The sequence below is a fragment of the Streptopelia decaocto genome, assembly GCF_964273445.1.
Source record: "Streptopelia decaocto genome assembly, chromosome: 4".
NCBI classification, from domain to species: domain Eukaryota; kingdom Metazoa; phylum Chordata; class Aves; order Columbiformes; family Columbidae; genus Streptopelia; species Streptopelia decaocto.
The window spans coordinates 69,678,438-69,705,651 of record NC_138658.1 but is presented as its reverse complement, the minus strand read 5'-3'; the positions used below and the strand labels follow the sequence as shown (position 1 = coordinate 69,705,651).

The 27,214-nt window shown below is 45.1% G+C and overlaps 1 protein-coding gene across 2 annotated transcripts in view; it reads left to right on the top strand.

Moving 5' to 3' along the window:
- Positions 1–12,417, top strand: part of FGFR3 (fibroblast growth factor receptor 3) — a 57,789-nt gene extending 45,372 nt beyond the window's left edge. Inside the window, exons 9-18 of one of the 2 annotated variants that reach the window (XM_082050402.1) lie at positions 865–1,052; positions 1,968–2,113; positions 2,205–2,326; positions 3,520–3,630; positions 3,811–4,001; positions 5,307–5,429; positions 7,028–7,098; positions 8,525–8,662; positions 9,139–9,244; positions 9,331–12,417. In XM_082050402.1, coding sequence (XP_081906528.1) covers positions 865–1,052; positions 1,968–2,113; positions 2,205–2,326; positions 3,520–3,630; positions 3,811–4,001; positions 5,307–5,429; positions 7,028–7,098; positions 8,525–8,662; positions 9,139–9,244; positions 9,331–9,495 — 1,361 coding nt within the window. In that variant the 3' untranslated portion in view covers positions 9,496–12,417. Of the gene's footprint in view, positions 1–864; positions 1,053–1,964; positions 2,114–2,204; positions 2,327–3,519; positions 3,631–3,810; positions 4,002–5,306; positions 5,430–7,027; positions 7,099–8,524; positions 8,663–9,138; positions 9,245–9,330 lie in introns of both variants that reach the window. The other variant, XM_082050401.1, reaches the window with a different exon arrangement.
- Positions 12,418–27,214: the final 14,797 nt, after the last annotated feature.

Here is a 27,214-nt window from a genome sequence, read left to right as displayed (position 1 = left end):
AGAGCTGAGCTTTGCTGGTTGCAAAAAAGTCTTGCCAGCAGGTAACCACTGTCAATGGGCTCATGCCATCACCCCTGGGCCAGACCTTCCAGCTTTTTCTCAGCAGAACTAAGTTTTCATGAAATGATTGTGCAGACATGAGGAGGAAATTTTTACAATGGGGATGGTAAGAAGGAACAGGTTGCCCAGAGAGGTGGTAGTTGCCCCATCCCTGGAGACATTCAAGGCCAGGCTGGATGGGGCTCTGAGCAACCTGATCTGGGTGAAGATGTCCCTGCTCATGGCAGGGGGGTTGGACTAGGTGAATTTTGAAGGTCCCTTCCAACCCAAACTATTTTGTGATTCTATGATTACCCTTGTGAGGTTTTTTTCCCTATGTGATGCCTTACCCATGGGTGCCCTTCAAACCCCTTGGTCCCTCAGGGCAGGCACTGGTCCGGTGGAAATCATTGCTGGAGAAGCTGAATGAGTGAAGTGCAGCAAAGCCCAGTCCTGCAGCCTTTGCACATCCAAGGTGTCCAGCTACATGGTGTGGATGTGCAGGGATAGCAAGGTCTGGGTCAGAGGGACAGCACAGACATGTGAAGGTGCCTTCAGCCTAGAGCAGTGATTTTCAACCTGTGAGCTGAAGACTCTTAGAAACCCCAGCGTTGCATCAAATGGCAGTAAAATTAGCCCAGAAAAGGCAAACTAATCTAATGTTTTAGCTGCAGCCACAGGTGGTAAACCACTGGCCTGGGAGGATCCCCTCACTCAAGTTGCTCAAAAAATTGGTGTAGATGAGCAAGTCCTCCCCAGATTCTTTGCACTGCGTGTGTGTAGTTGCGTGCCCTGTCCTGACTGCCATCTCTTGTCACCCCGCAGCAGAGGAGCTCATGGAAATGGATGATTCAGGCTCAGTGTACGCTGGCATTCTCAGTTACGGCACTGGCTTTGTTCTCTTCATCCTGGTGGTGGTCATTGTGATTATCTGCAGGATGAAAATGCCAAACAAAAAAGCCATGAACACCCCTACTGTACAGAAAGTCTCCAAATTTCCACTCAAGAGACAGGTAACAGAAAGTAGATACAAGATTCCTATTCCCCCCTATCGTCACTCCTCCTTTTGTTTTTTTTGGTCCCACTTGAAATTTTCTCTCTAGGTGAGGAGCTCTACCAGAAAATCATTGCCCAAGAGGGACATAAGTTGGCTGCGGTGCAGTTTAACCCCCTTTTACTCATTTATTTCTGTTCCAGTGGAGCAGTAGCTGGTGGCAGCTGACTCTGGTCTATGAGCAGCTCCCAAGCAGCCACGTTTCTGTTGTCCTCATCCCAGAGGGGCTGGCACTGCAGCTGGGGATGCCACAGAAAGCACATTTTGCAAAGAAACAGTTTAGTCCAGGCTCCCTGGTGAAGCAGGCCTTTGGAGAGCAGGAGGACATTTAATTGTGCTTGGTCCTGCTTTCACAGAGGTCACTGGTGGCTTGAACCGATTCCTATGGAGGTGGGAGAAGGTCCTCGTTCTCCATGCACTTAGAGATGCTCTGCCATGTGTAATTGCAGAGAGGCAGGAGCAGATGGCACCATGTAAAACCACATAGTGACGGATACAGATTCCATGGCTTTGGCTGCAAACTCGTGTTGGGCATTTATGGTGCCAGAACAGGAAAAGTCATTCAATAGCCTGTAGGTGCTGTGGAGATGCACACAGAGCAAATGAACGGATTGTACCTCCTGCCTGCTGAAGGGCACTGGCAGACCTGGTCCTCCTTACCACCAGCTAAAAACCTGACCACAAGTGCCTAGATCAGAAAATTTCTGCAGGAATGGGGGCAGAGGTGGAGGATGGGGGGGATTTCCCATTTCAAAGTTACCAGAAAGGTGTCGGTAGGCAAAGATAGCTCAGACCCCCTCAGTGATCCATCTCAGGCACTGCTTTCCGTAGGAATACAGGTGGCAATAACACTTCATTTGCTCTACCCAAGCAGGTGTCATTGGAGTCCAACTCTTCAATGAATTCCAACACGCCCCTTGTCCGGATCACACGTCTCTCCTCCAGCGATGGGCCCATGTTGGCCAACGTCTCCGAGCTGGAGCTGCCTCCTGATCCCAAGTGGGAACTGGCACGCTCTCGGTGAGTCCAACCCACAGGTTGGGGTCCCTGCGCCTGCTGCTGGTGTCACCAGCTGGTACCCACTAATGTGCCTGCTTGTTCCTCCCTCCAGCCTGACCTTGGGGAAGCCACTGGGCGAGGGGTGTTTTGGCCAAGTGGTGATGGCTGAAGCGATTGGGATTGATAAGGACAAGCCAAACAAGGCCATCACAGTTGCTGTCAAGATGTTAAAAGGTATGGGGAGTCCACAGAGGGCAGAATGGCATATTGTGCTGGGATTTCCTCTCTTTGCCTCTTTTAAGTCTTTTTTACAAACAGATACAATAGAAGAAAGCAAGAACAGCCTTTCTTGCCCTTCACCCTCATAGCCTGGAGGTGAGGGCTGTCTCCTTGGAGAGCACGTAAAAGTGAAAATCCCACCAGGAAGAGGGACTGGAAATTATCTTGTTCTCTGCCAAGGGGTAATAGCATCCCTGAGAAGAAGGGGAACCACCTTCCCTTCTAGCCAGCTCAGTGAATCAACCCACTCCTTACTCCTCCCATAACCAGCAGTGCCTGTTTTAAAAGCTTATGCAACAACCTGGGGTGGAGTTTGCAGAAACTCAGTTGACAAACCCCTTCTTGAAGAGCTTCTTTATTGAAGAAACTTGACCCCAAACTCCTGAGAGGTTAAAGGGAGGACAAAATGGGCGATTCGCAAGGCACCTTGGGATGAGTCTGTTTCCCATCCTTCCCCCACACAGAAACCACTGACAATGCACAGACAAAATCACCCTGAGGAGTTCAGCTGGAACAAACAGGGCAGATGCTCCGACAGTGAGCAGCCCAGGTCTGAGGTTACATGGGGTCATATATTTAAAAAAGTAATATTTCTTGTCAGAAAAGGATTCTTTTAATTTACATTTCCTTTAATCCATTCTGAAGTTGTTTTTGAAAGTGGGGATGTTTCCCTCTTTCCAAACCAAAGCATTAATTTCGGGAGGTTTTCTCCATCCTTCTACTTTTGTAGGAAAATTACATTCTTTCCTGTAGCCCCTCTTCCAGCTCTGATCTTCCACCATCCTTTACTCTTTGTCCCTCGAGATGGGGGAAACAAGCAGAAAAGGACAATAATCACAGATACTGAAACTGACCTCTTTTCTTTAATTGTTGCCAGGATGAAACAGAAGATTAAAGGCTTTATTGATTTCCATATGAACATTTACCTCAATTTATTTGGGTTTTTGTCTTCTTTTTTTGTGTGGTAGTAGGCTTTGGGTTTATTTTGATTCTTCTTCCTGAAGTAGAATGAAAAACAATATTGCCATGTTTTAAGTACTGTTTCCCCATCAAAGCCCCACATGGCTATGCAGCAGTTGTATTAACTACTTCCCAAAACACTTCTTTTCTTCCTGTCATTTTTTGGTTTCCTTTCTTGCTCTCTCCAGATGATGCCACAGACAAGGACCTTTCTGACCTGGTCTCTGAGATGGAAATGATGAAAATGATTGGGAAGCATAAGAACATTATCAACCTCCTCGGTGCCTGCACGCAGGATGGTACGTAGCACAGCAGCCCAGTGCTTGCAGGGCTGTGGGAGGCTCTGATTTGACTGTCCCTTCTATGTAGTTGGTCACTGGCTGCCCAAAATGTCCCAGATGAGGTTTCAGTGGTCAGCCTAGCGCCTGGGCAGCATGTGCTGTTCCTCCACTGGATGCTGATGATGCTCTTGCTTGCAGGACCGCTCTATGTGCTGGTGGAATACGCGTCGAAGGGGAACTTGCGGGAATACCTCAGGGCACGTCGCCCACCTGGCATGGACTATTCCTTTGACACCTGCAAGCTACCTGAGGAGCAGCTGACATTTAAAGACCTGGTTTCCTGCGCCTACCAGGTGGCCCGTGGCATGGAGTACTTGGCATCTCAGAAGGTGAGCTGGGAAACCTCATTTGGTAGAAGCATCAGTCAGGCCCATCTGTTCAAAAGCATGCAATGTTGTCTACGTGTAGGACAACTCAAGCAAAGTGTTGCAGGCGTTAGAGACCTGATTTATCATGGGTTTTTTTGGGATGGCTTCAGCCCTATGCAGGAGTTCCCGTATGCCATCTGTATGCGTGAACCATGCAGCTGTATAGCCCTTACTGTCACCCGAAGGCCTGCCAGCATCTCCAAAACACATACAAAAGCACAAGCAACCCAGACGCTGGTGCTGTTCCTCACCAGTTCAACCTGCACCACTCACAGAGATAACTGGCTTTCAGAGGTGTGATCCTGAGGCTCAGGCAGCAGTGGTCAGGGTGGGTATCACACCATGTTGTGAGCTTCCACTGTGGGAGACGTTATTTTAGACAACAGCCAGGAGCTGCATGTACCCTTGTGCCCCTCATCTCCCTTCTGAGATTGCTGAAGATGCAGAGAAATCTGAGGTCCTGGGTGTACGTAGCTCACGTGTTTCTGGCTGTCACCAGCACGTGTAGGCTCAGAGGGAGTGGAGCTGGCAGCAGATTTGGCTCAATGCGTGACTGTGCCCAAGATGCTCCCAGGGGAGCAGTTTGCTGACACTGAGCTGGCTGCTGCATTTGCTTGCATCATACCCTGGGATTAGTCCTGATTTACCCTGACATCAGCAAGTGGAGAATTAGGCTTTGGGTTTGGGAAGCTGGCGTGACCTCGTTTTGCAGGCAGGGAGCACTATGGCAAGAGCAAGTTGAGCTTCACATGTCAGGTGTTTTGGTCCTGTGACTGTAGTTCAGGGTGGATGGTTCGTGGTGGCTCTAAATTCCCTTTCTGCACAGTCCAGGCTAATTTAGCTTCTTCCTCACCTAACAACTATGATGTATTTTGGATGTATTGGGAATGTCTTCATTTCAGGATTATTTTCCTTCAAACATCAGCCTGTGTTCCTCTTCCTGGAGGAAGCAGGGCAGAAAGACAGTTTCACGTCCCAGTAGGCACCCACAGAAGAGGAGGGTTGGCTTTCTCATCTGTGTATCCCCTTTGGAGAGAAAAGACGTGTGGCTGTGTCAGCACTGCCGATTAGGTGTTGCTAAGAGGTGGCTCCCACTGAGCGTGCATGATGGGGCAGTGACACAGAAGGCAAGGAATTAAAGCAGTGCCCACAGCTTTATGAGCTCGGGAGTCAATGAAACAACAGCTCATAAACCACATGGTGCCGTTGGTTCTGGGCGTGAGCAGCTAACGAGCCCTTATTGATTGACTTGCTCACCTTTCACAGTGCATTCATCGCGACTTGGCAGCCAGGAATGTGTTAGTCACTGAAGACAATGTGATGAAAATTGCCGATTTTGGCCTCGCAAGAGACGTTCACAACATCGACTATTACAAGAAAACCACCAATGTAAGTACAGAGCTGCCAGGCACGTACAGTTCTTCTGGCAGGGAGCTTGGCCATCCCTGCAGTAAGTGGCACTTGTCCCATGTCTCCCTCTCTAGAGGGGCTTAGGAGGAAGAAATCTGCCAGTGGCCTCACGTAGTGAGGGACTGTAGATAGGCTGGTTCCAGGAGACTACCCACCATCCATTTTATTCCTGATGGATACAGCTGCTGCTGGCAGCTGGTTGTGAGGGCTCAGCTCTGGCCAGGTGGCTTTAGACTGAGAGAAGCCAAGGTTTTTACCAAAGGGGAACGGAGCCCTTTCCAGTCTGCTCCACTACTGTTCATAAAGGTCCCACAGAGCCAACTTCTGTCCGACCAGAGCCCTTGACAGAGGAATGTCTCTTTTAGTGTATCTGAAGCTACCTGGCTTTCATGTATTTCTCTTTTTTACAACTGAGCTCCTTGACTGCCAAGGGTGAGAAAATAGTCGCAGACAAGGGCTGAGTCCCGGAGTCATTTATATTTTCTATAGAGATTAATTTACAAAGAAGGGCTGGAGTGAAGACCTGTGTCTTGGTTCAGAGCCCTGCAGCAGATGCTGAGCTCTGTGCAAAAGCCACAACTATGACAGCGTGGAGATGGCAGTGGAAGAGGTTGAGGACATTGCAGAACCTGAGGGCCTTGCAACAGCAAGGGATTTGAATGTCCAGTCTTGCAAAGCCCGCTATGCCCATACTGATCCTTTCCAATATCATATCAGAAATCTTTCTTAAATACCAGGATTTCTTAATCATAAATGAATAAAAATTCTTGGGAATTTAATTCCAAATAAGATTAATTTCCTGATTGAGCTGTGTTGGACAGCTGAGAGCATAATCCTGTTTGTGCATCCTGCCTATGTCCCATCTCTAGTTGTCTCCCCCACTGAGACAGCAGGTCAGAAGAGGACAGAACCCTCCCATAGCCAAATTGTGCCTCAAACATGAAACAGTCCTTTCTGATTCCATCCAGAGGCCAAGCAAAGCCCAAAAGAATTATGATTAATCTAGTCTTTTTCATATTTCTCTTATGTGACAGCCCATATTTATGACCCTGATGTAGCATGTTCCCCTGGAAACCTGGGATCAGGCCTCCTCCTTTGTCCTCCAGCCGGATTGGGATTTGACTCTTACAGGATCTGGCCCTTGCCTTCACTTCTGGAAGTTTCCCCTCAAGTTCAACCTCCAAGCAGGTTTTGGACCTTGAGTAAAACTGACTCTTCCAACCAAAGAGACGGAAAGTGTTGTCCCATGCTCTGCTGCAGAGTGAGCTGCATTTTTGAGCAACGGATGCTGTTCCTACGCAAAGATTTAGATGCTCTGATACGTTAAATCTGCCTTGGCAGTGAAATACTGTCCTCTACAGAGAGCATTTACTGCAGAGATTGTCAGCGAAGAGCCAGGGATCAAATCCTCTAATCTGTTTATATGTGGCCACTACTGTTTTGCCCAGTGACCGGGAAGGCAGATGTGATTGTTAATGAAAATGTTTCAAACTGGATTAGAAGAGAAGATTCAGATGGTGCCTCTGTGGCTGGGGGAATATGCTGATGGGATGTTCCCATTGTCTTCCTAATTACAGGGGCGGCTGCCTGTGAAATGGATGGCTCCAGAAGCCTTGTTTGACCGGGTCTACACTCACCAGAGCGATGTGTAAGCATACCCAAGCTTTTTCAAAAAAAGTAAAATGACGGGGAAATCAACACCTATAGTATCATAAAGACAAACGTACTGCTAAGCACCAGCAGGGCTCGTTTGCTGCTGGGGCACCTAGGGACGCAAAAGCAAATGAATTGATTCCAAGCAGCAGCTTTGCACACGTGGTTTTATTTTGCCGTTATCTAGTTGCTCTCATCTGAGGATCTCTAGTGAGCTGCTGAGAAGTTATTGGAATGCTGGCAGGTATTTCTTGTCTGGTTTATAGATGGGAAGATTAATCCTGAAATAAAAAAAAAAATCATGCAAAAATAATTTCCCCTCGCCTTCCTCCACGCTTTGCCCCAGACGGTTATACTTCAGTTGAGTGCATGGGGTGAGCTTGAAATATTCTGTCCGCTATTAGCAGAGAGTTGATCAGAGAATATTCAACAAATATATTCTCGGATTAATTTTGCTGCTTCATTTATTTGCCTTTATTTTTCCTAATCCTTGTCTTGTCCGTTTTGGTGCCTCTGCACGGTAAGCAAACAGCAGAGCCTGCCTGACGTGTAAATCTGTATCACATCTGAACTTTGCAGGGGCTTAAGTAGCTCATCGTACACACTGGCTTTTTATTTCAGTATTTGGTTGATAATGGCATTTTTACAGTAATTCAGCAGCCAGCCTGCCTGCTCCTCAAGGCTCACCACTTGCAATCAGACAAATGAATCTTTCTATTTCTGTATTTTTCACATACTTTGGCTTTTATTGATCTTAAATCATAGTTTCCATGCTTAGGTAATGCTGCAACAGGCATGACAGATAAATCAAAGCTAGAGAACGGGAGAGCAAGCATGCATGAAAGCAGAACAGAGACAGATAATCCCTGTTTTTAAAAGGAAAATGAAGAAGGCAAAAGATACATTTGAAAAAGAGGATTTTTAACCAGAGCACAGCTGCGGGACTGGAGTGTGTAACATTAGTGCTCCGCTGATTTTTGTTGGGGTATTTTTCTCCCAGCTTGGCCAGTGAAATGAGTGTTGTAACAAGCAAGTTTTGGTATCAGCTTGCACAATTAGTGGCCTGTGGTTCCAAGCCTGCAATTCAGTGAAGCTGTGCATGAATAATTTGATTTGTTCCATTCAGTGGAGCTGGTGGAAGACCTAACAAAGAGCTGGGGGTAATAGATGGGCTGTCACCTATCTGATTAAATGCTCATTTCAATTTCAGACTTGGTGCCTGGGATTTCTTTGCTATTGAGTTGGATCAGCAGAGATCTCCAAGTAACTAGTAAAAATGGCCTAGGCAATTAGTCATGCTATTGATGACTTTGTTAGCTATGCATGGCTGCACAGAAATAAAGCTGAGCGGGGGAAAGGAATATGGGGGGGAGCTGGAAAAAAAACTCATTGAATTTTAAAGATCTTTCTTTGGTTTCCAGCTGGTCTTTTGGAGTGCTACTATGGGAGATCTTCACTTTGGGAGGGTCTCCATACCCAGGAATTCCTGTTGAGGAACTCTTCAAACTCCTGAAGGAAGGCCATCGGATGGACAAACCCGCAAACTGCACCCATGACCTGTGAGTGCATGGTGGGGGGTGACCTCCTCTCCCCACTCCCCCTTCCCTCTGTGGCCAAATGTGGCTTCAGGCCGTGGTTCAGCTGGTGGGACATCCCCAGAGTGCAATTGTGGGGCTGGCAGCAGGTAGTTTCACCCACCCTGTTGTGTTTTGACTCAGTCCATGACTGCCAGGAGACATAAAGCACCTCCCTCTTTTGGTGAATGGTTGTTGGGGGTGAAGCTCTGGTGTGTCACTTTGAGAATGGTTCCTCCTCCTGCTTCAAGAGCGTGGACATGCATGAGGTGACAAGTAACAAGGAGCGTGGCTTCACAAAACCCTCCTCCTCCCCCAAGGCAGCCACGCACCAAGGCCACCATGGCTGAAGTTTCGTTGGCCATAGCTGTTCTCTCAGGCAATTTGGGGGTGGGCGGGCAGAGGCTGGTGGGCACCACTTAACCCCACCATGGATGATGGTCCCCTCTTCCCTCCTGCAGGTACATGATCATGCGGGAGTGCTGGCACGCTGTCCCCTCGCAGCGGCCAACCTTTAAGCAGCTGGTGGAAGACCTGGACAGGGTCCTCACCGTGACATCTACCGACGTGAGTGTGGTGGGGCGGTCGTGGGGAGGGCTCACTTGGTCCCTGGTGGGTGAAACTTGGCATTGATGGGTCTGTCACCCTGTCAGGAATACCTGGACCTCTCGGTGCCCTTCGAGCAGTACTCACCGGCCGGGCAGGACACCCACAGCACCTGCTCCTCGGGGGACGACTCGGTCTTTGCACATGATCTGCTGCCCGATGAGCCCTGCCTGCCCAAGCACCCCCCCTGCAATGGCGTCATCCGGACGTGAGGACACCCCTGGGCAGACGGACGGGCGGATGGACAGGCGGATAGCATGCCCACGGAGGCCTAAGCGTGGGACGCCGAGGATGAAACCGTAGTGAAGGATCTTCCAGTGGAACTGTGTGGTGGTGCCTGGAGATATGTGTTGTTGAGCTGTTCAGGGTAAAAAGAAAAAACAAACTTTTTTTAGGGTTTTTTGGGGTTTTTTTCCCATTTGCTGTATAAAAAGTCAAGAAGCACTGTTTGGCCTGAAGGAACTAATCTCTTGCCAAGATGATCTATCATATATGATTTTTTTGGGGGGTTATTTTTCTTCTTTTTTTTTTTACTAAGCAGAATGTTGAACCTGGGGGGCTCTGACCCCCCAGCCTCCATGCTTGCATTTTTGAGTGCCAGAGTAGCCATTCTGTGCCTGCAATACAAAGAGAGAAAAAATCTTCCTTTTTTAAAAAAAAAACACACGAACAAGTGTAAAGAATGTAGAAATTCTTTGCTTATGCAATCTGTACATGAACCTTTTTGGTGGAGCTGAAAAGCCACGTTGCCTGCAGGGATTCATATATTTATAAAAAAAAAATCTATATTTTTGTTGTCGTCGTTTTTATAGCTTCATGATCGTATTACCCAGCTACATAGAAGGAAAAGGAAGAAGAAAAACGAAAAAAAAAGGAAAATGTAAATCATCATGGAGAAAGGAAAAATAATAATAATAATAAAAACAGACAGTCAAGTCATCTGAAATGGCAGCACTTTGGCCGGGCTCAGCAGCTGCCATGGGCTGCAAGCGATGGGGCCATGCGGATGCAGGAGCAGACCGTGGGGACCAGCAGAGCATCATCTGAGAGTAGTGGGGGACCGGGCTCCTGGATGCCCCACACAGTGTCTCAAGCCTCATCCCCACCCTTGGGAACAACCATTTTGGGGAAGAAAATCTCTCTCTTTGGGGTTTGCATAGTTTTGCTTGGCAAGGGTGAGCAGGAGGGGAGCAGCTCCTCTGTCCGCCCCTTTGCACCAGTGATTTGGCTCCATCTACGTGCAGTGACTCGGAGAAAGAAGTTACGGGTACCTGTAGGCAAGAGCCTTTAACTTATATCAAAAAGGTTTATTCCAGAGAATCTGTGTATATATCTATAAATATATCCTGTATATATATAAATAAATATATTAAAAAAAAAGAATGTATAATACTAATGCAACATAAAGCAGTACTGAGAGTCTCAAAATACGAGCATTGCAATCTAGGATATACTGATCTGGGCAAAAGGAAAGATTTTGTTTGTTTTATATCTTCACAGTTTTGTTTTAAAAATTGTACTTTAACATGTATATTTGTAAAGTTATTTATAGACATTAACATATCTGTTCATTGGTTTAAATAGCATAGAGTTACTGTAAACTTCAAATTTCACCAAGCTTAAGGGTGTTTTTTTTTTAACTTATTAAAAATGGAGAAAAAATATATTAATCAAGTTTTTCTTTTGTGTTTATGGGAAATATTGAAAGAATGTATAGGTGTACAGTCCTTTAACAAATTACATTTAATGTTATAAATATATATATGTATTCATTTTAAAAGTATTAGTTTATCCTGGATTGCAGTGAGCAGAGGTAAGTTTATTTTTCCATACATCACCAGTGGTTAAAACCAAACAAATAGCAGCCAAGAGATGATTTTTACATATTTCAGAAAAACAGGGCCAAGAATTCTTCCATCAGTTTAACCACTGTGCATTAAGGGGGTGTGGATGTTTATTTTTCTATTTTCAAATGAAGGTATTCTTTGTGGTCGACTTAATAACCAGTGTGCAGCAAAGCGAAATGTTGACTTTGGATGATGCGGGATAATTTTTTTTCCCCTTTGCCAGTACCGTTGTATTTTGGGCTTCAGAAATGCCTTGTGAGCAAAATAGCCAGAAAAGCGACACTGTTTGCAGGAGAAGTGCAACGACTGCTTATTTCTTTTGCATCTAATTCATTGGAAAATGCCAGTGATGCCTGATTTTCTGTTGTTAAAATGCTGTGCTGTTTTGTTCCTCCGTGTCCTATAGCTGTGTAAAAGCACAGGAGAGAACTAGGGAATATTAGCGTGGATCAAGCTGACAAAAGGGCAGATTTGGGCTGGGTTTTTTTTTGTGGGATGTTTTTTTGGGTCTTATTGTCCGGAAGACTTTTATCTACTACCACAAAGAGGCAAGTTGCATCCTGAATTCTTTCTTTCCATTTTTCTCTGGTGCGTATTACATATCAGTGTTTCAGAATAACAGGATGACAGCATCTCATTTTAAGATATTTTTTTTTTCTCTCCTTAGAGCCACAAAATCCTTATCCTAAAATAAATAATTTATAGTTTGAGGTTATTTCAATGGAAGTTTGAGGACGTAGATTTCTATAGATTTTTGTTTTGTTTCGTTGGAATAAAAAAGAATTTGTTGGTATTTTCTTACAAATGTCTGCTAATGGTGTACATTCCAAGTACTCGAAGCGTTGAGTTTTCCTGTACTGAAAAAAGAAAATGTACAAAACTGTGCATGATTTCAAATGTTACTAGATATTATAAATATATATATATAATTTATTGAGTTTTTACAAGATGTATCTGTTGTAGACTTGTTGACTTTAACATTTCTTATTCAATGCTTATATAGTTTTATAGCCTGGACTATTATCTTTAAAAGCTTACAAAAATTAAAAATTCCCATTTTGTTACATTTTATACTGTTGATGTTACAATCCACAGGTTTGCATAGCGTGATTTTTTTCAATGAGCAACTCTGTTTAGTTTATTTTAATACTGTATTTCTGTGCCTGACAGCTGCAGCTGTCAAAGGTGTGAGATGAACACTAAATAAAACTATTCTGCTTTTGTTAACATGGCAAACTTATTTTGACCAAAAAAAAGGATAATAAAAATAAACAAGTTGTTAAATTTTGGGGTTTATTTGCAGTTGTGAGGGTCCTTTGCAAAACCAAGTCTTCTAGGCCCTGGGATTTGTAGTACCAGGAGGGTTGGGTTATTTTCTTTTACTGTGCTGCTTTACGAGTCCTCGCCAGCACAGGTTTTATATTCACAATAAATTTATAACCATTTTTGATAAAGGGCAGTATTATTTCTTTGTTAGTGGGCACATTTATATCCACACAAACAATTGTGTGCGTGCAGGTATAGAGGTATTCAACCCCGCTCTCATACAGGATTAATTATACCGCTCATTAAACTTCTTGTTATGGGCTTCTTCCAGTGTGATGGTGGTCACAACATTGTGTTCTACAGTGAGGGTGGTGAAACACTGGCTCAGGTTGCCCAGAGAGGTGGTGGATGCCCCATCCCTGGAGAGATCCCAGGCCAGGCTGGACGGGGCTCTGAGCAACCTGATCTGGGCAAAGATGTCCCTGCTTATGGCAGGAGGTTGGACTAGATGAGCTTTGAATGTCCCTTCCAAACCAAACTGTTCTATGATTCAGCCCTGCAGATGCTGGTAGAGGTGCAGGGTCCACAAGAGGATCCCACCTCTAGGGAAAGGAAAATGTGGATGCGTCCAGAGCAGGCACCCAGTGCTTGGTGGGATGGGCATGGGAGACCTCATCCTGCCCAGCTCCCAAAGAGCAAGGAGAGCCCAAGTTTGGCTTTGGTTTTGCAGGGATTGAGTAAGGGAGCTCAGTAAATCCTTACTTTGCTTGTAGCAACCAATGCAGGGGAACGTTCAGTCTTGGGAAACATGTCAATCCTACCAGCATTTCTATCTAATACTGACTGATTCCTACAAGTGGTCCTGCTGAACTACAATGCCAGACACCACAATTTTGGTGTGTACATTGATCTACCTGTATTTAGCCTGCCTACAGCAGCAGACATTTGTAGCTGGGCATGGGAGCACATGCAGGTTACATCTGCGGCGCAGGGACTGGCACCAGCACTGTTACATCCTAGTAGAATTTAAAATAATAATAAATTACATGGGGTTTAGGTCATTTCCTTGTCATTGTAAGAAAAAAAAAAAAGAAAATTTAGCACTACTAAGATGCAGTGCATTGTGGGAGAAGAAGTCTTGCTACCTGGAATGGGTTGTTTCCATTCTTTAAGGCCACACTTTGATGGCCAGCCCTGTGTCCTGCCCCAGCTGAGTGGGCCAGGGGATGATCCCCAGCCACCCAGGGCTGCAGCTGAGCACAGCTCAACAGACTTCTTGCTGGCTCACCTGCAAATGGCTTCATCATAGCAGGATGCTGAGGATGTTGTGCACCATTTACCACCACAACTTGAAAAACGAGAGAGGGATGGATCGTTCTGCAGTGAGCTGCTGTGTGTAGCACACCCGTGCTTTATAGAAGCCCCAAAATAGTCTTCTAAGCACAGAAATCAAAGTCTCAAAGAGGCAAGTCTCTGTCCCAGCACAGTGGCTGACCCACGCATGGAGCTGGTGTGATGTTTGCTTTCCCTCTTGAGTTTCATGAAGTCATTCTTCCTCTGCTGGCCTTCACCCACAGTGGTGTTTGCTTGTGGCTTAGGGAGGACTGAGGGGTAATATTTTACTTCAATTGCACTACAATGCAGCCCGTTCTGAGCTGAGGATGAATATTTGGCCACAGCGTGTGATGTGCGTCGAGCAAGATGCAAAACAGTGTCAAGGAACATTTGCAAGGCTGCTCAGCTGGGCTGCGTCACTGAGCGAATGTCCCACCACAATTCACCCTCCCCTTTGGAGGCCGTAGCCTTCCACACAAACCATGTGCCCTTTCCACATGAAAGAGGTATTTTTCAAAGCTGAACAAATGTTTTTTCCCTCTGTGGGTGACTGCATAAACAGGGCCTTGCACTGGCCCCCATGACCTGTTTCATAGCAACATTCAAACAATTTACTAAAATAGTGACTTTTTCTTTTTTTTTTTTTAATGTGTTCCCATTGGTCATGGCTCCATGGTGAGACAGGGAGGATTTGGCAAAAGGAAGAGAAGTCTGGAGCCCTGCAAATGTCAGTAAGACATGGCAAGTGGAACTAAAATAGCAGTTTCCTGGTGACCAGTGACATTTAAAATTCTTGAAGGAGGTGTCTCCTGCTGATGGGCTCCTGCGAGCCAGTTCATCCCTGCAAAAAAGGAATACAGGTTTTGTGCACCTGGAAAAGGAATATAAAAAGTGAATGATGGTTCTGCTCAACACTGCAGAGCTACTAGCAATGGGAGGACATGAGAGAATGGACAGAGAAGATGTCAGAACACTAAGAGCTTTCTAGGGCTTTACAGCTCAGGACCATCAAGAGACAGGGAAGGTACTTATGTCACTCTTGCCTGTGTGCTCTTTCCTCCACCTTCTTAGCCACTCTAGCTCTAAGCATGGTTTTGCTTTCTTATGCATCTGTTTTAGTTTCCCTGTTTCATCACCATCATGTTGTTTTTCACAATCAGCATCTTGGGTGTAGGCAACATGTCAAGCAGAAGCAGCAACGTGCCCTGCTCCAACAAGATTATTATCTAAAACCAGGAAAGAAGTCAATGTCCTAGCACACGGTGAAACAATCGGCTCTGAGCCCTACGAGGTCATTTGTGCCCACACATACTACTGTGTGACCAGCTCTCCTGGCTGGTGCCCACTAAAGACCAGACCATAACCATCGCACCTGTCCCAGGCCCTTTTCAGGTGGTCTGGCACCATGCAGGAGCAGGGGATGAGAAAGAGAAGCATACAAGCAGAAGAAAGATATCTTACCAAAAGTGCAAGTGGGTTTGGCCCAGAAATAATCTTGCTAAAGGCCGAAGTCTGCACACATCACCCATTAACCATGACTTGCTCCAGGTTCTTCACCATGCAGGCAAAAGTGGCTTTGCCATCAAGGAGGAATGACCCCAGCTGGGAGGAGATAGCAGAGAAAAGGGGCAGAGTCGGGTTCATCTTACAACCAAGGGCTACATACAAATAGGCATCGGGCACCAAACTCGAGCAGTGAAAGCAAAGGGAAGTTTGGCACCAGGAAATTTAGGCCCCTCCCCACCACCATGGCACTGGGATGCACTCCCTACACATTTGACCAGAAAATAAGGCAGCACAAACTAAAGCCCACACTGTGCAGAACAAGATAATGCTGTGGATAATCAACACACAGCCTCTCCAGTGATAACACAAGCTGCCTAGCTGTTATTACTGGCATTTACCTTAAATGTTACACACACTCACCTTTGGGGCTGCCTCACCACGGCCAGCATGACTTCAAGGCATGTTAGACTGAGATGGTGTGGAAGGTGGTACCACTGCCTTGCACCAAAGGTAAGCACTGTGTTTGGGTTCAGTCCACCCTGTGCCAAGGTCAGTGTGGATGTTAGGGTCATCAGAGACTTCCAGATGTTAGACACTGTATTAAAGAACAGGTTGCAAGCAAGGATGGTGAAACTGGTTACCTTTAGACTCATACTGACAAGACCTCTTGACAGGAGGGGAGCAAAATGTTAAGTATTGATGGCACAAAATCAAGGCTGAGAAAAGCAATAAAGCAATATAAAACATAGTGCATCCCCTGAAGACCCTGCCAGACTGGTAGAACTGGGAAAAAAAGCCAAACAAATTCCTACAAGCCCTCACTGAAGCTGCCTCAAGGAACCAGCCTCTTTGAAGAGTAATTTTGCAAATGCCAAGTAATCATAGCTTGCAGAGATGTAGCATGAAGCTCTGTGAAGAAGTGCTGTTGTGCACTCCTGAAATGCTCGTGCACACCTGAAGCAGCTGCCTGGACAACCAAGATCCAGCTTACCACTTTCCCAGGAGCTAGTGTGTTTGCTCTGAGATAGCTCTGGTCCTACCAAAAAAAAACCTGAACACAATCCAAGATAAATAATTTCATGTCTTTCCCGGGTAGCACCACAGGTATCTTTTTTCCCCAATATAGCACATAACTTGTTCAGGAAATGATTATTTGCACTGACCTTCCATCAAACACTTATCTAGTCTGCTCAGCAAGGCAGAGAACCCATTTATTTCTTCCAGACAGTCAATGTTGATTTTTCCAATTCCACGATAGTAATATGGAGGCAAACAAATACAATTTTCTCCCAAAGTAAAAATTAGCTAGACTTCACAGAAGTTATTTTCAAGCAGACCCTGAAATTAAACCTGCTTCAGTAGTACTGACAGGCAATCTCTTGTTCATGCAGGAGAGAGAGATCTGTTTTCATTCTCTTGTGCATTCCTGCAGTCTAGCTCCTTCAGCCATTTCTGTCCTGCAGAAGATGACAGACTCACAGGGGATGGTGCTTGAGGCCATTCTGGAGGAACAAATTCAATGAGCACTCATACATAGGGCCTCATTCTACACATGAATTACAGGATCCCAAAACAAATCTTCCTGTCCTGGAGTGACACATACACATATTCCACAGGGGAATAACACGCACTCAAGTGCCAGCGGCTTCAGAACGCTCCCAGTTCTCTGCCATTCTCAAGTTTTTGCCTAATACAGTTTCCTAGGGATGTCTTCTCTCATTTGATGTCAATGAGGAGGAGTTTGTCTTGTCTTAGCGGGCAGCACTGGCCTCCCATGAACACCATCTGATCCAGCTAAGGGAACTACAGCAGAACGTTAACTACGTGACCACAGACCTCGAGCCCTTACAAAACTGCTGAATAAGCACCACTGAACACATCAACAGAAAGGCACTCAGATGTTTAGCTGATGAGGGCAGCATGGAAACCAAAGGAGAAGGACAGAGATGAGCGCATGGATTGTGAAAGCTGAGTCATGTTCATAAGCAGAGGGAAAGGAACAAGCTGCCAGATGGGTTCCTAAGAAAATACCTTTCTGGGTACTTATGAGTTCTCACACTGGGAATGTGCTGTTGTCATTTACAGCCTGCACGTGAGAATTTCAAAGTCGTGGCTGGCTGAATGTCATCTCAGAGCTCTTGTTATTTGAGTAATTCAGATTTTTGGCAATGATCTTTCCTTGGGCAGAAACCATACACAAGAAACGGAGGAGGTAAATTTTAGGACTGATTGATCTGGGTATTGTAAAATGTGTTTGTGCAAACGCCCTTGTCAGTGTATACATTCCTAACTAATGCTTCTGTTGAAGGTTTATGTCTTGAACATGAAAAACTTCTGCAAATACCTCCTAAAGGCATTTATGGTCAAACTCTTGGAGAACACAAGGAAAATCCAGAACTGGATCATCTTAATGAGACCCTGCGTGGTCTCCCTCTTCAAAAAAGCCACTCGGAATAACCCTCATCGCCTCAGCCTGGGGTGTATAAACAGCCAACTGATGAAAATCATCTGCCAGGTGGCCCTTCACAAACTACCCAAAGAAATATTCATACCCTAACAGGAGAAATGACAGAAATGCCTGAAAATCAGGTAATTCCGTTGCAAGTATTACCACCTTCTCAATAGCCCAGGAGAGAGAAGTAGAGGCTGTGCAATACAGCCCTGACAACCAAGGACTTTTATCTGGTAAGGCAACCACGAAGGTTGGAACCATCACACTTGGCTCCTGAGCAGCATGGTGACTGCTAGATAAAAAATGCAGATAAATGCAACACACATCATGAGGCTGATAGTAAACAAACACCAAGATCCAGACAGAGGTCTTGGTCCCAGGCCGCAAGCAAAGAAGGCAAAGGAGCTTCCAGCTCTCCTTGTACAGGCTGAGCAAAGATGTTCATGGTAAGTGAGCTGAGCTGATCAAGCTCTGGACTTTCTTCAGTCCAATAATAGCAAAACCCTGGTGTTTCTGCTAAAATCAATGTCTGCAGAGTGGGCAGCCCAGTGTACCTGGAGCTGTGCCAGGTGGGCATCATTCCCCTTTTTTCTACAACAGTAGGGCTTTTTTTGCTAGTAGTAAAAAAAACCCATAGTTATTAATATATTAGTATATATGTTTGCTAGTTACAATTTCAGAATATGAAGAGTTCTGCTGTTAGGTAAATGTTCCAGGGAAATGGATGCTTTTAATATTACCTACCAGTTTTATTGACATTTGCTATTAAGATAGTAATTATGCCTTAAACTGGAGGAAGTCTTAGACGGTCTGGAACATTTTAGATACACCTCTTCCACCCCCACCTGTGCCCCCTCTAATTATCTTGTGATGAGATTTTTTCATAGGAGACACATGCGGACTTGCACCACTTTTTATTTTTATTCTGAATTACTATTTAGTTGTGATTATCACTTTTTTTTTTTGTCTTCTAAAAAAATTAACAGGAGTTAAGAAACCTGAGCCAGTGGGAGCCTTTGGATACCAAGTCCATCTCTCGCAAAGCCCCACTATCACCTTTCACTCTTTGAGAGTGACTTTAATGACATTTTCAGGAATTAGGTTTGCAAAAGTAAGGCCATTATTGGATATTCGGAAAACAGAAGGGTAAATGCTGTATTCATTACAACATTACAACACTATGTTGGCACAGAAATACTCATGACTTTTCCATCAGCCTTGTATTTAAATATAGAATTTAAGAAATTTTTACAAGGTAGAGGAAGGATAATAAATAATTGGCAAAAAGGGTGGTTCTGAGGTTACAGAATCCAAAATAATTTTGGTTAGCTGACCAAAAGCTACTTATTTTTTCTGAGTGCACCACAATTCTAGTGTAGATGGTACTAACTCATACTTGCCTTGCCAAGACCAGTGTATCACATAGATTGTATGAACATGGAAGAATGTTAAGTGCAGTATGAGCCCAGGGAGAGCAGGCAGCTCTCTGAAAGAGAGACACCCATCCTCACCATTAACGACAATCTTAAGAAACCATATAAAAGGCTGTCTTTTTAGTTGTTAGGCAAAATTTCCAGCAAAGCCAATGAAGGTTGGCTTGTGTGGGAGGGACTGGAGAAGCAAGGCCTGCGTGCATGTGTGAACGTGTAGAACAGGGCAGAAAAACCGTTGTTTATGCAACATTAAAGTTGAGAAATGAAGCAGTCAAGCAGTGCAGTGTCAGGGTTGAATGCTCAGCTGTAATATTGCCTCCCAGTATTTAGGTGTCTGCAATGGTGGTTTTGCACATCGCTATGACTCCATGCAATAGGCAAGATCTGTGAAATATGTCGTAGTTGGGGTTGTTCAGTGACAAGTAAACCTGTGATTATCCTGCAAGGGAAAAAAACCTCAAAAACAACACCACTTTCATTTGAGACCTCACCATCTTCATGGCCCCACGCTTCGTCCTTGATTTCCAGGTCTGCATGAGCTGCGCCTTGGTGCAGAGTCACTTCACACTCTCAGTGGCAGAGAATTATGCCTAAAATAAGACTGTCACTTAGCTGGCATCCAAATAAGAGTCAAAAACTGTCACTGCTGATTTTAGCTCCTGCCTGCTCCCCGCTCTGGGATCCAAGTGTCCCTCACTGCCTGTGCAGCCCTGCACGTGGCCCATCATAGGACCAGCCTTTCCTATTCAGCATCTCCTAGGGAAGCTGAATCTGCACTGAAGTACCTGATTTTTCAGTATTCACTCAGTAATTAGCAGTTTTGTGTCTCTTGATCTAGGATGTTTCTTATAGGTGATATATACCAAGCCAACTGCTCCTTCTTGCAAGCGCGGGAGCACCTGAAAATGATGCTGCAAATACTTCCTCATCAAGTCCACATCATCTCTCAGGATCTGACTGTGCAAGACAGCCAGGGCAGTCCCATTGCTTATGATGAGAGCTTCTTTCTCCCTTTGAGAAATGAGAATCTGTGGCTACAATGGGACAGATCTTCCACACCTCTGTGCCTTTCAGAATTTCCAGCTTATTTTGCTTATAATTCCAAATGATCAATGCTAATGCTGATCTAACCTCTGCTTATTTTTCTTTCCTCAATGTCTGAGTGATTCATTTCGCTCAAAAAAAATGGATTTAATTGTCATTTCAAACAACCAATAATTACAGTGACTGAAACCTAATATTTAATTCCAACCTCAGAATAAATAAAATATCACATTAAATATCAGATGACGTGAAACATCTCAGTTTAGCCTGGCTATATGTTTGTCATATTTCTGTGCAGAATACATGCATGAGCAAAATACAACCAAGATGAAGGAAATCAGATAACACCAAGCTCGCAATAACACTCAAGGAATGTACCCATGCCATTCAGTTTAGGTACCTTGAAGTTCAGGCACCGATGAAGCAGATTTCAGGTGGGACATCTACCATGTTTCCCTGAAAATAAGACCTTCCCCAAAAATAAGCCCTAGCATGATTTCTCAGGATTTTTGAGGATGTTTGAAATACAAGCCCTACTCCAAAAATACACCCTATCACAGTTCACTAAAAAAGTAAATTTAAATAGTGTTCAGACAGCTATACATGTAAAAAAGGAAGCATCTTTTGGAGCAAAAATTAATATAAGACCCTGTCTTATTTTCAGGGAAACAGGGTAGTATGCAGAGAGCAGGAATTTCAGCAGTGAAATAAATTATTAATCATCAGTCTCTCTATTTTCACATTTTAAAGGTGCTGAAGTGAGGAAGACATTTGCAAATTCAGTTGAGCAAAAGCAATGCAAGCCCAAGGGACAGGGTGAGTTTGCAGCACGTCTCCCAGGTACACGGAGGCAGAGAGCAAGTGGCAAGTGAGGGCACAAGAGGGGCTTTTTGGATCTCTGCATAAACTTTTAGGGTGGTGCCAAACTTGAGAGCTGAGTTTCTACAGCTAATTACCACAGTTTACAGATACTGAAGCTAAGGCACATGTTTTCAGGAGGGCTGAGAGCACAGTCTCCAAGTATGGTGCAAATTAATGCAATAGCTTCATTAACCATCTGGTCATCCACGCAACACATTGCAGCAGTAGCCTGAGGAGCTGGGGCACAAGGACCACTTGCCTGGGTGAGATGGCAGAGGTATTTCATATTTTTTGACTGTTCCCTTAAAGAATGTAAGATTTACAAGTCAAAAATATGACATTTTACTGTTGCCAACTAATATGTGGATTTAGCTGGCTCACCTTCAAATGCTCAGGTTTGAAACTTCTTGCCTTTTCTTTTTACAGGCATTTTGCTGCCTGACATTAAGCCTCACATTATTCAGTGTTTGCTTCAAACAACAAAACACTGCCTTTTGAGGAAAGCTACAAACTGAACACAGATTACCCCAGTAATCTCAAATACAATCATCCCAATCACCTCCTGCAGTGGGAACCCCCCATATGCAGCATTTCAAAGGTTCGGGCACATCCCAGAAGTTATTTTTCCTGCAACCCTGCTGCATCTGTGACTCTTACGCTGGAGTACGCCTAACGCATCCAGCTGCCCTGGAGCCAGGGCTTTACCTGGGCTCATTCACCATAAAACCCTCTTGTTCTGTGGGAACATCTGCTCATTTCAGCTCCACCCAAACACCCCACACATTCTTCAGAAATTTCTCTTTCTACAGGTCTGGTTGCTTTTTGCCAGCAGCAATGTGCACGCTTGACATGCTAAGAAAAAGTATTTAGAAGCTGCGTTCCTCATAAATTATTCTCACTGCAGGATGAAGGGAAGCAAACTAACACTTCTGTACTTTAGGAAACCCATTTGCAAAAGGGCTTAATTTAGTCAATTAAAGTGAAAAATCTGCCATTCTTTCTCTATAATATGTTTCAAAAAGTTTTTTACTGTAATTTACCCAGGTCACTACTGGAGTAAGTGACCAGGTGGCTGTACAACACCCTGGGAACCTCACTCCCCCATGTGAATCCATGCTTGGTGAGACACCGGGGAACTGATTTCTACCTGTGCTTCCACCTTGGCTCTTGTGAAGTGGCCTGTGGATTTGGGCCTGGTTTCTGGCCAATTGGGCCAACTCTCTTTCCTTAGCTCCTTGGTGGTGATCCATGCCTGACACCAAAGACTGAATTTACATGGAAGAACAAGAGTGCTGCCCTGGTGACCATGGGAGAACTTACTCTGCTGTGTCAGATAAATGCAGAATAGGGTTTATAATAGTTTTCTATACTAACAGACCCCAACATTCACAATTCCAGCCCAAAGAAGCAGGACTTTTAATTCTTACTACTTTTCAGTCCAAGTCGCCAGTTGGAGCTCTTTTTATTTGACTTCTCATTGCTGAATTTGGAGGGTACTTTCCAAGGACCGTTTACAGTTTTTCTACACAGCTATGAAACCTAAATATGGTTTAATATCACAGCTCTAGCACCTGAGGTTTCAAAGAAAGGAAGCAAAGATGACAGTTACCAACTCTGCTTTTTCACATGCATTTAAGATAGTGTAAAATGTTGTGGGTTTTTTTTTTAAAGGACAATATTCAGACATGAAAACATCTATAAGATTTGCAAAACTAGCTAATGGTTCCATTCTGACTGCCGTTGCCACCCTTTCCTTCTCTCTAATACCAGCATTGCCTGGAGTTAAACACCCTTTTAGATGTGTGGTGGTGGCTGGCCACTAAAACCTCTGTAAGAGCTGGTATTTCAGTCACACCTGTGCTTCACACTTGATCTTCAGCCATATGTAAGCAAGTGAGTAATACTGTAATATTTATGGCTACTTGTGCTGGATTCATTGCTAGAACTCCTCTCGGATGACCCAGCGCTCTTCTTTGGAGCTTTGTTTTGAGTTGAAAGTTTCTGTGTGTTTCTCTCATCAGGATGCAAACAAGTCTGTCTGAGCAGACATGGGCACAAAGTCTTTCCTGGGCTTCTTGGTTTTAGTCTCACTATTTTATCTAAGTCTCACAAGATCGAGATCTCATAGGATTTGGCAGGGCACAAACGTACGGCACCCAGCCCCTGCCCTCTGAACAGCTGCTCTGGCAGGGGCTGAGATGGGGAACCAGGCTGCAGGCAGCACCAAAGACCATGGACCCTTCAGCACCCAAAAAACCCAACTTTGACTTCCAGACCCTTCTAGTCATATGTCTGAAAAGCCCTTTACTTAGTCCTTCGCAGAATTACCCAACTGGTCTGAGGAGCCATTTATAGGAGCTTCAAGCCAGCTGGTTACTCAAGAGTTGCCCCTGGTTGGATGCCCAGTGACAGGGATGTTTGGGGGACAAAGTTTCTGTAAAACCTGTTCAAATACCAGCAGGGTACTTCTTCCCTTCAGACCTGCAGTTTCATTTAATCTGACTTGATTTAATCTCTCGTAATTGTGCAGTGCATTTTTATTTAGATTTGCCTCCAGTCTCCTACCAATTAGTACATCCATGCATAAGTGATGTCGGCACCTCAGATCTCACCAGAATGCCTGGCTCACTGTTTCATCATCTTCAGCTCCTAAAATGCTCCGGGTGGCTGCCAGAAGGGCATTTCTCCCTCAAATTCCAGACCACCTCGTGAAAAGACTTTTGTGATCACAAGGACTGCCCTGAAACAGCTCCACATGCAGGGAAGCCCTATTAAATCACCCTCAGAGCCATGTATCTTATCAGCCACACTTTCCCCCTGTGAATCTCAGAAGTGGTTCCTGTAGGAAGCAACATGCTGATTTTGGCTTGCAGGAGAAAGTTAAAGCTGAACAACTGTTACCAAGTTGTTTGAACCTGATTCCAGCTCCACTTCTGCCATGTTTAATAACCTCCATGAGCTGCTTGATTGCTTAAATTAATGGTCACACATGTCTCCTTCTGGCTTCCCTGGTACCAGAGTGGTAATGCTGGAATTTCAGCCATGAGCTGGGGTGACCAACTGATAAGTGCCATCCAGGTACAGGCTGCAGATGCCTATAGGGTTCCTTGCATGTGTTTGCTTTGGTTAGGGAAAGAGTTTGGTGAAACAATCTTCAAAACTCACTTCCCTGACTCAAGCTAGAAGTTTTACCAAGTCCGTTAGAAGTGTGTGCAAGGACTGAGAGGCTGAGAGCACACAAAACTCTTCACCACCTTCTTAACACCCTCATCCCACCTGCCCTGAGGTTTGAAGAGATACTGAGGGAGCAGCAAGTTTTTCTCTGAATTCCCCCACTGTTCCCACTAACAATGTTGTTGAAATAAATGGGTGAATGCTCTTCTCTCCAACAAAATTATCCATAAAAGCGGCTGGTAATTACAACCATAATGAGCACAGACACCAACTAGAGATGAATCAGTTATATACTTTTTACTTGTCTGGAACTACGGATTGTGTCTAGAGTGGAAAAGTTCACCTTAGAAAATATATTCGTTAGTGTGATTAGATCAACACCACCACAGTTTTCAATATTACTTTGCCTTTGGCAGCAGCAAGGACAGCTGGGCAAAGCAGCATTTAACGTTATGCTAGTTAAGACATGTCAGATAATAAACTTTCCAACACGAGGCATTCTCCCACAACAGACAAGCTGTAGCAAAGGAACCAGTTTCGGTGGTCACTGAATAAATGAAAATCTTTCTGAAGTTATATATACGAGATGGGTCAACACCCATCTCAGTAGGAGCTGCTCATAGCAGGGGAAGTCCTACGTGATGGCAGGTTACAGGAGCAAGCCCTAGAGCACCATGCCACTGGCATCAACAGGAGTTCTCTGTGATCCCAGCAAAGTTTGAAATACAGAATTGGGCATTGCTGGCAGCTCCAGCCTATCTTGAGAACACTTGGAAGTTGGTTTCCAGATAAATCAGCAACTCACACCTGCTATAAAAGACTTCTTGTACACCCGATCAGTCTGTGTCCATGCACTTGCCACAGCTGCGCTCACAAACGTTTCCCTCCTGCGCCTGCCCCACTTTTCTGTGCAGTTCCCCAAGCCTGGGGCACTGTCTGCACCACGGTTTCCATTGGACTGGTCGTGTTTTCTCAAAGCTGACGTTGTGAAGGTTTCAGATGCAAATACTGAATATTATTCACGTGAATAGCATTCTTACTTTCAAACATCCCCCCCTCCTCCAGTAGTTGCAGGCACTCTGTCTGTGCAAGATGAGGTGCAAATGCTCTGCTTGCATATCCTATGTTCTCATGAATAGTTTCTTGGTCTGAAGGAGCTAAAAAGCCTCGATGTGCTTATACACAGAGACAAGTGAAAAGTGTCTGTTAGGTCGAAAATACACATGCACCCCCTCTAATACATTCAGGAGATGTGGAGATACACGATGAAAGTTCACAGCAGTGCATTTTTGCAGCATATAAACTGTTTTTCAGTCATGGCAGAAACTGGCATAGGTCAGTCAGCACAATGGCATTAGAACAGCACCGGAGAATCAACTGGTGAGCATCACAACCATTTAATGAGCTGCAGGCTGACTTGGCCAATGCATCCACCACCATCAGAGGTCTCTGAAGGCTGCTGTCACCAACTGAACTACCTCTGTACAAGCTTACCATGCATCTGGATACAGGCACCACTGGCACTTCCCCCACCTGTAATCCAGTCCACGTGCTGGCAGTGGGAATTGTCCTGCACTGACCCTGCCCCACCAGAGGATTTACCAGTCCATGGGAACTCTTTCCATTAGCAGCTCAGCCAGTTTTTCTGGTTTGCTTTGCATTTCTACAGTGGCACAGAGCATTTGCTGTGGCTACTCTGGCTGACTGAATCCCATTCAGCTGCCTAGAAAAACTCTACCATGGGAGCAGATATGAAAGTCGATGTTTCAGAAAGATTTGCTCTGGCTTGAGAAGAGCCAGAGAGCTGGTGTGGCAAAGAGCCTTGGCCAACACTCTGAAAAGTCCATGCAGCAGAAGTCACCTTTTCCCTTGTGGTTAGGATAGATTTCTAACCAGCATCTCAACCTTCACCTCCTCTGCCAGTCTAAGTGGTTGTATGGATCCTGTCAGCAGGAGATCTGTATACCGCTTAGATATGCCCTGCGTAGTGCTTTCTCTTGCCTCCATTTTAAAGGTGCCACATTGAAACACAGGGTAAAGGACCAAAAACTCTAAAAGGGACTCCAGCAGAATGGAGACGGGAGCTCAGCTGAGCACCACTTCAGGACCCACACCCAAAATCCATCTTTCCTCCACCGTGGAGTGTTTGAGCACACTGCCTAAACACCTACACACACAGCACAGGCTGCTACAGACCAGTGTCCCATCTGTAGACCCAAAAGAAAAATAAGTCCTCTACAAATATTTTTGAACTCTTTCTGCCTACAAAAAGAAGTAGACCCTGCATTCCTTACTATTAAAAGACAAGCCTTGGTTGGTTATCTGCATGGATACAGCCCCTGCAGGCAATCAACTCCCTTTGCTCTCTAAGATTAACTCTTGTTTACACCTGTATGTCTTTTTCCCCATGACAGCTATCGCACATTGCCAAGAGGTCTAAAAAGTTCTCAAGAAACCTGAATTCCCAGGTTGCAATGCCAGAAGATGAAACAAATTTAACTACTCACGATCTTTGAAACCCTGGGGCACCACATCAAGCCCCTACTCCATCTCCCATCTCCTCCTGGTCACACACTATTGTTCTATTCCCTGTCTGACTCTTCCGTGAACTGATTCAATGCACTTGACCAGCAGAAGACTACCTCCTGAAGGAATGAGCAGCTCACTGTTGCGCTCAGAGAGGGGACTGCAAATCCCCAGAGCTCAGGAGGGACCATGAGATCACATAGCCTGGGGCAGAGGTGGAAGGAAGGAATGGAGTTTAGCTAGAGGGTTGTTCTAGGTGAATTCCTGGCTTGTCCTTGGAGGGGCTTTTGGGTTCTCCTAGGAGGGAATCCTGGCTTGTCCCAGGAGGGGCACTCTTTGTCCTCCAGATGTTCTGCATAAGAATTGAGAGGTCAGGTTTACCATTCTGTGCCACTATCTCCATGCCAGGGGCAAGGTTTTTCCTTCTGCAGCTGGGGACAGAATAGGAAGCAAGAAACCCTGAGCTCTAGGAGGAGCTTGCAGCCCC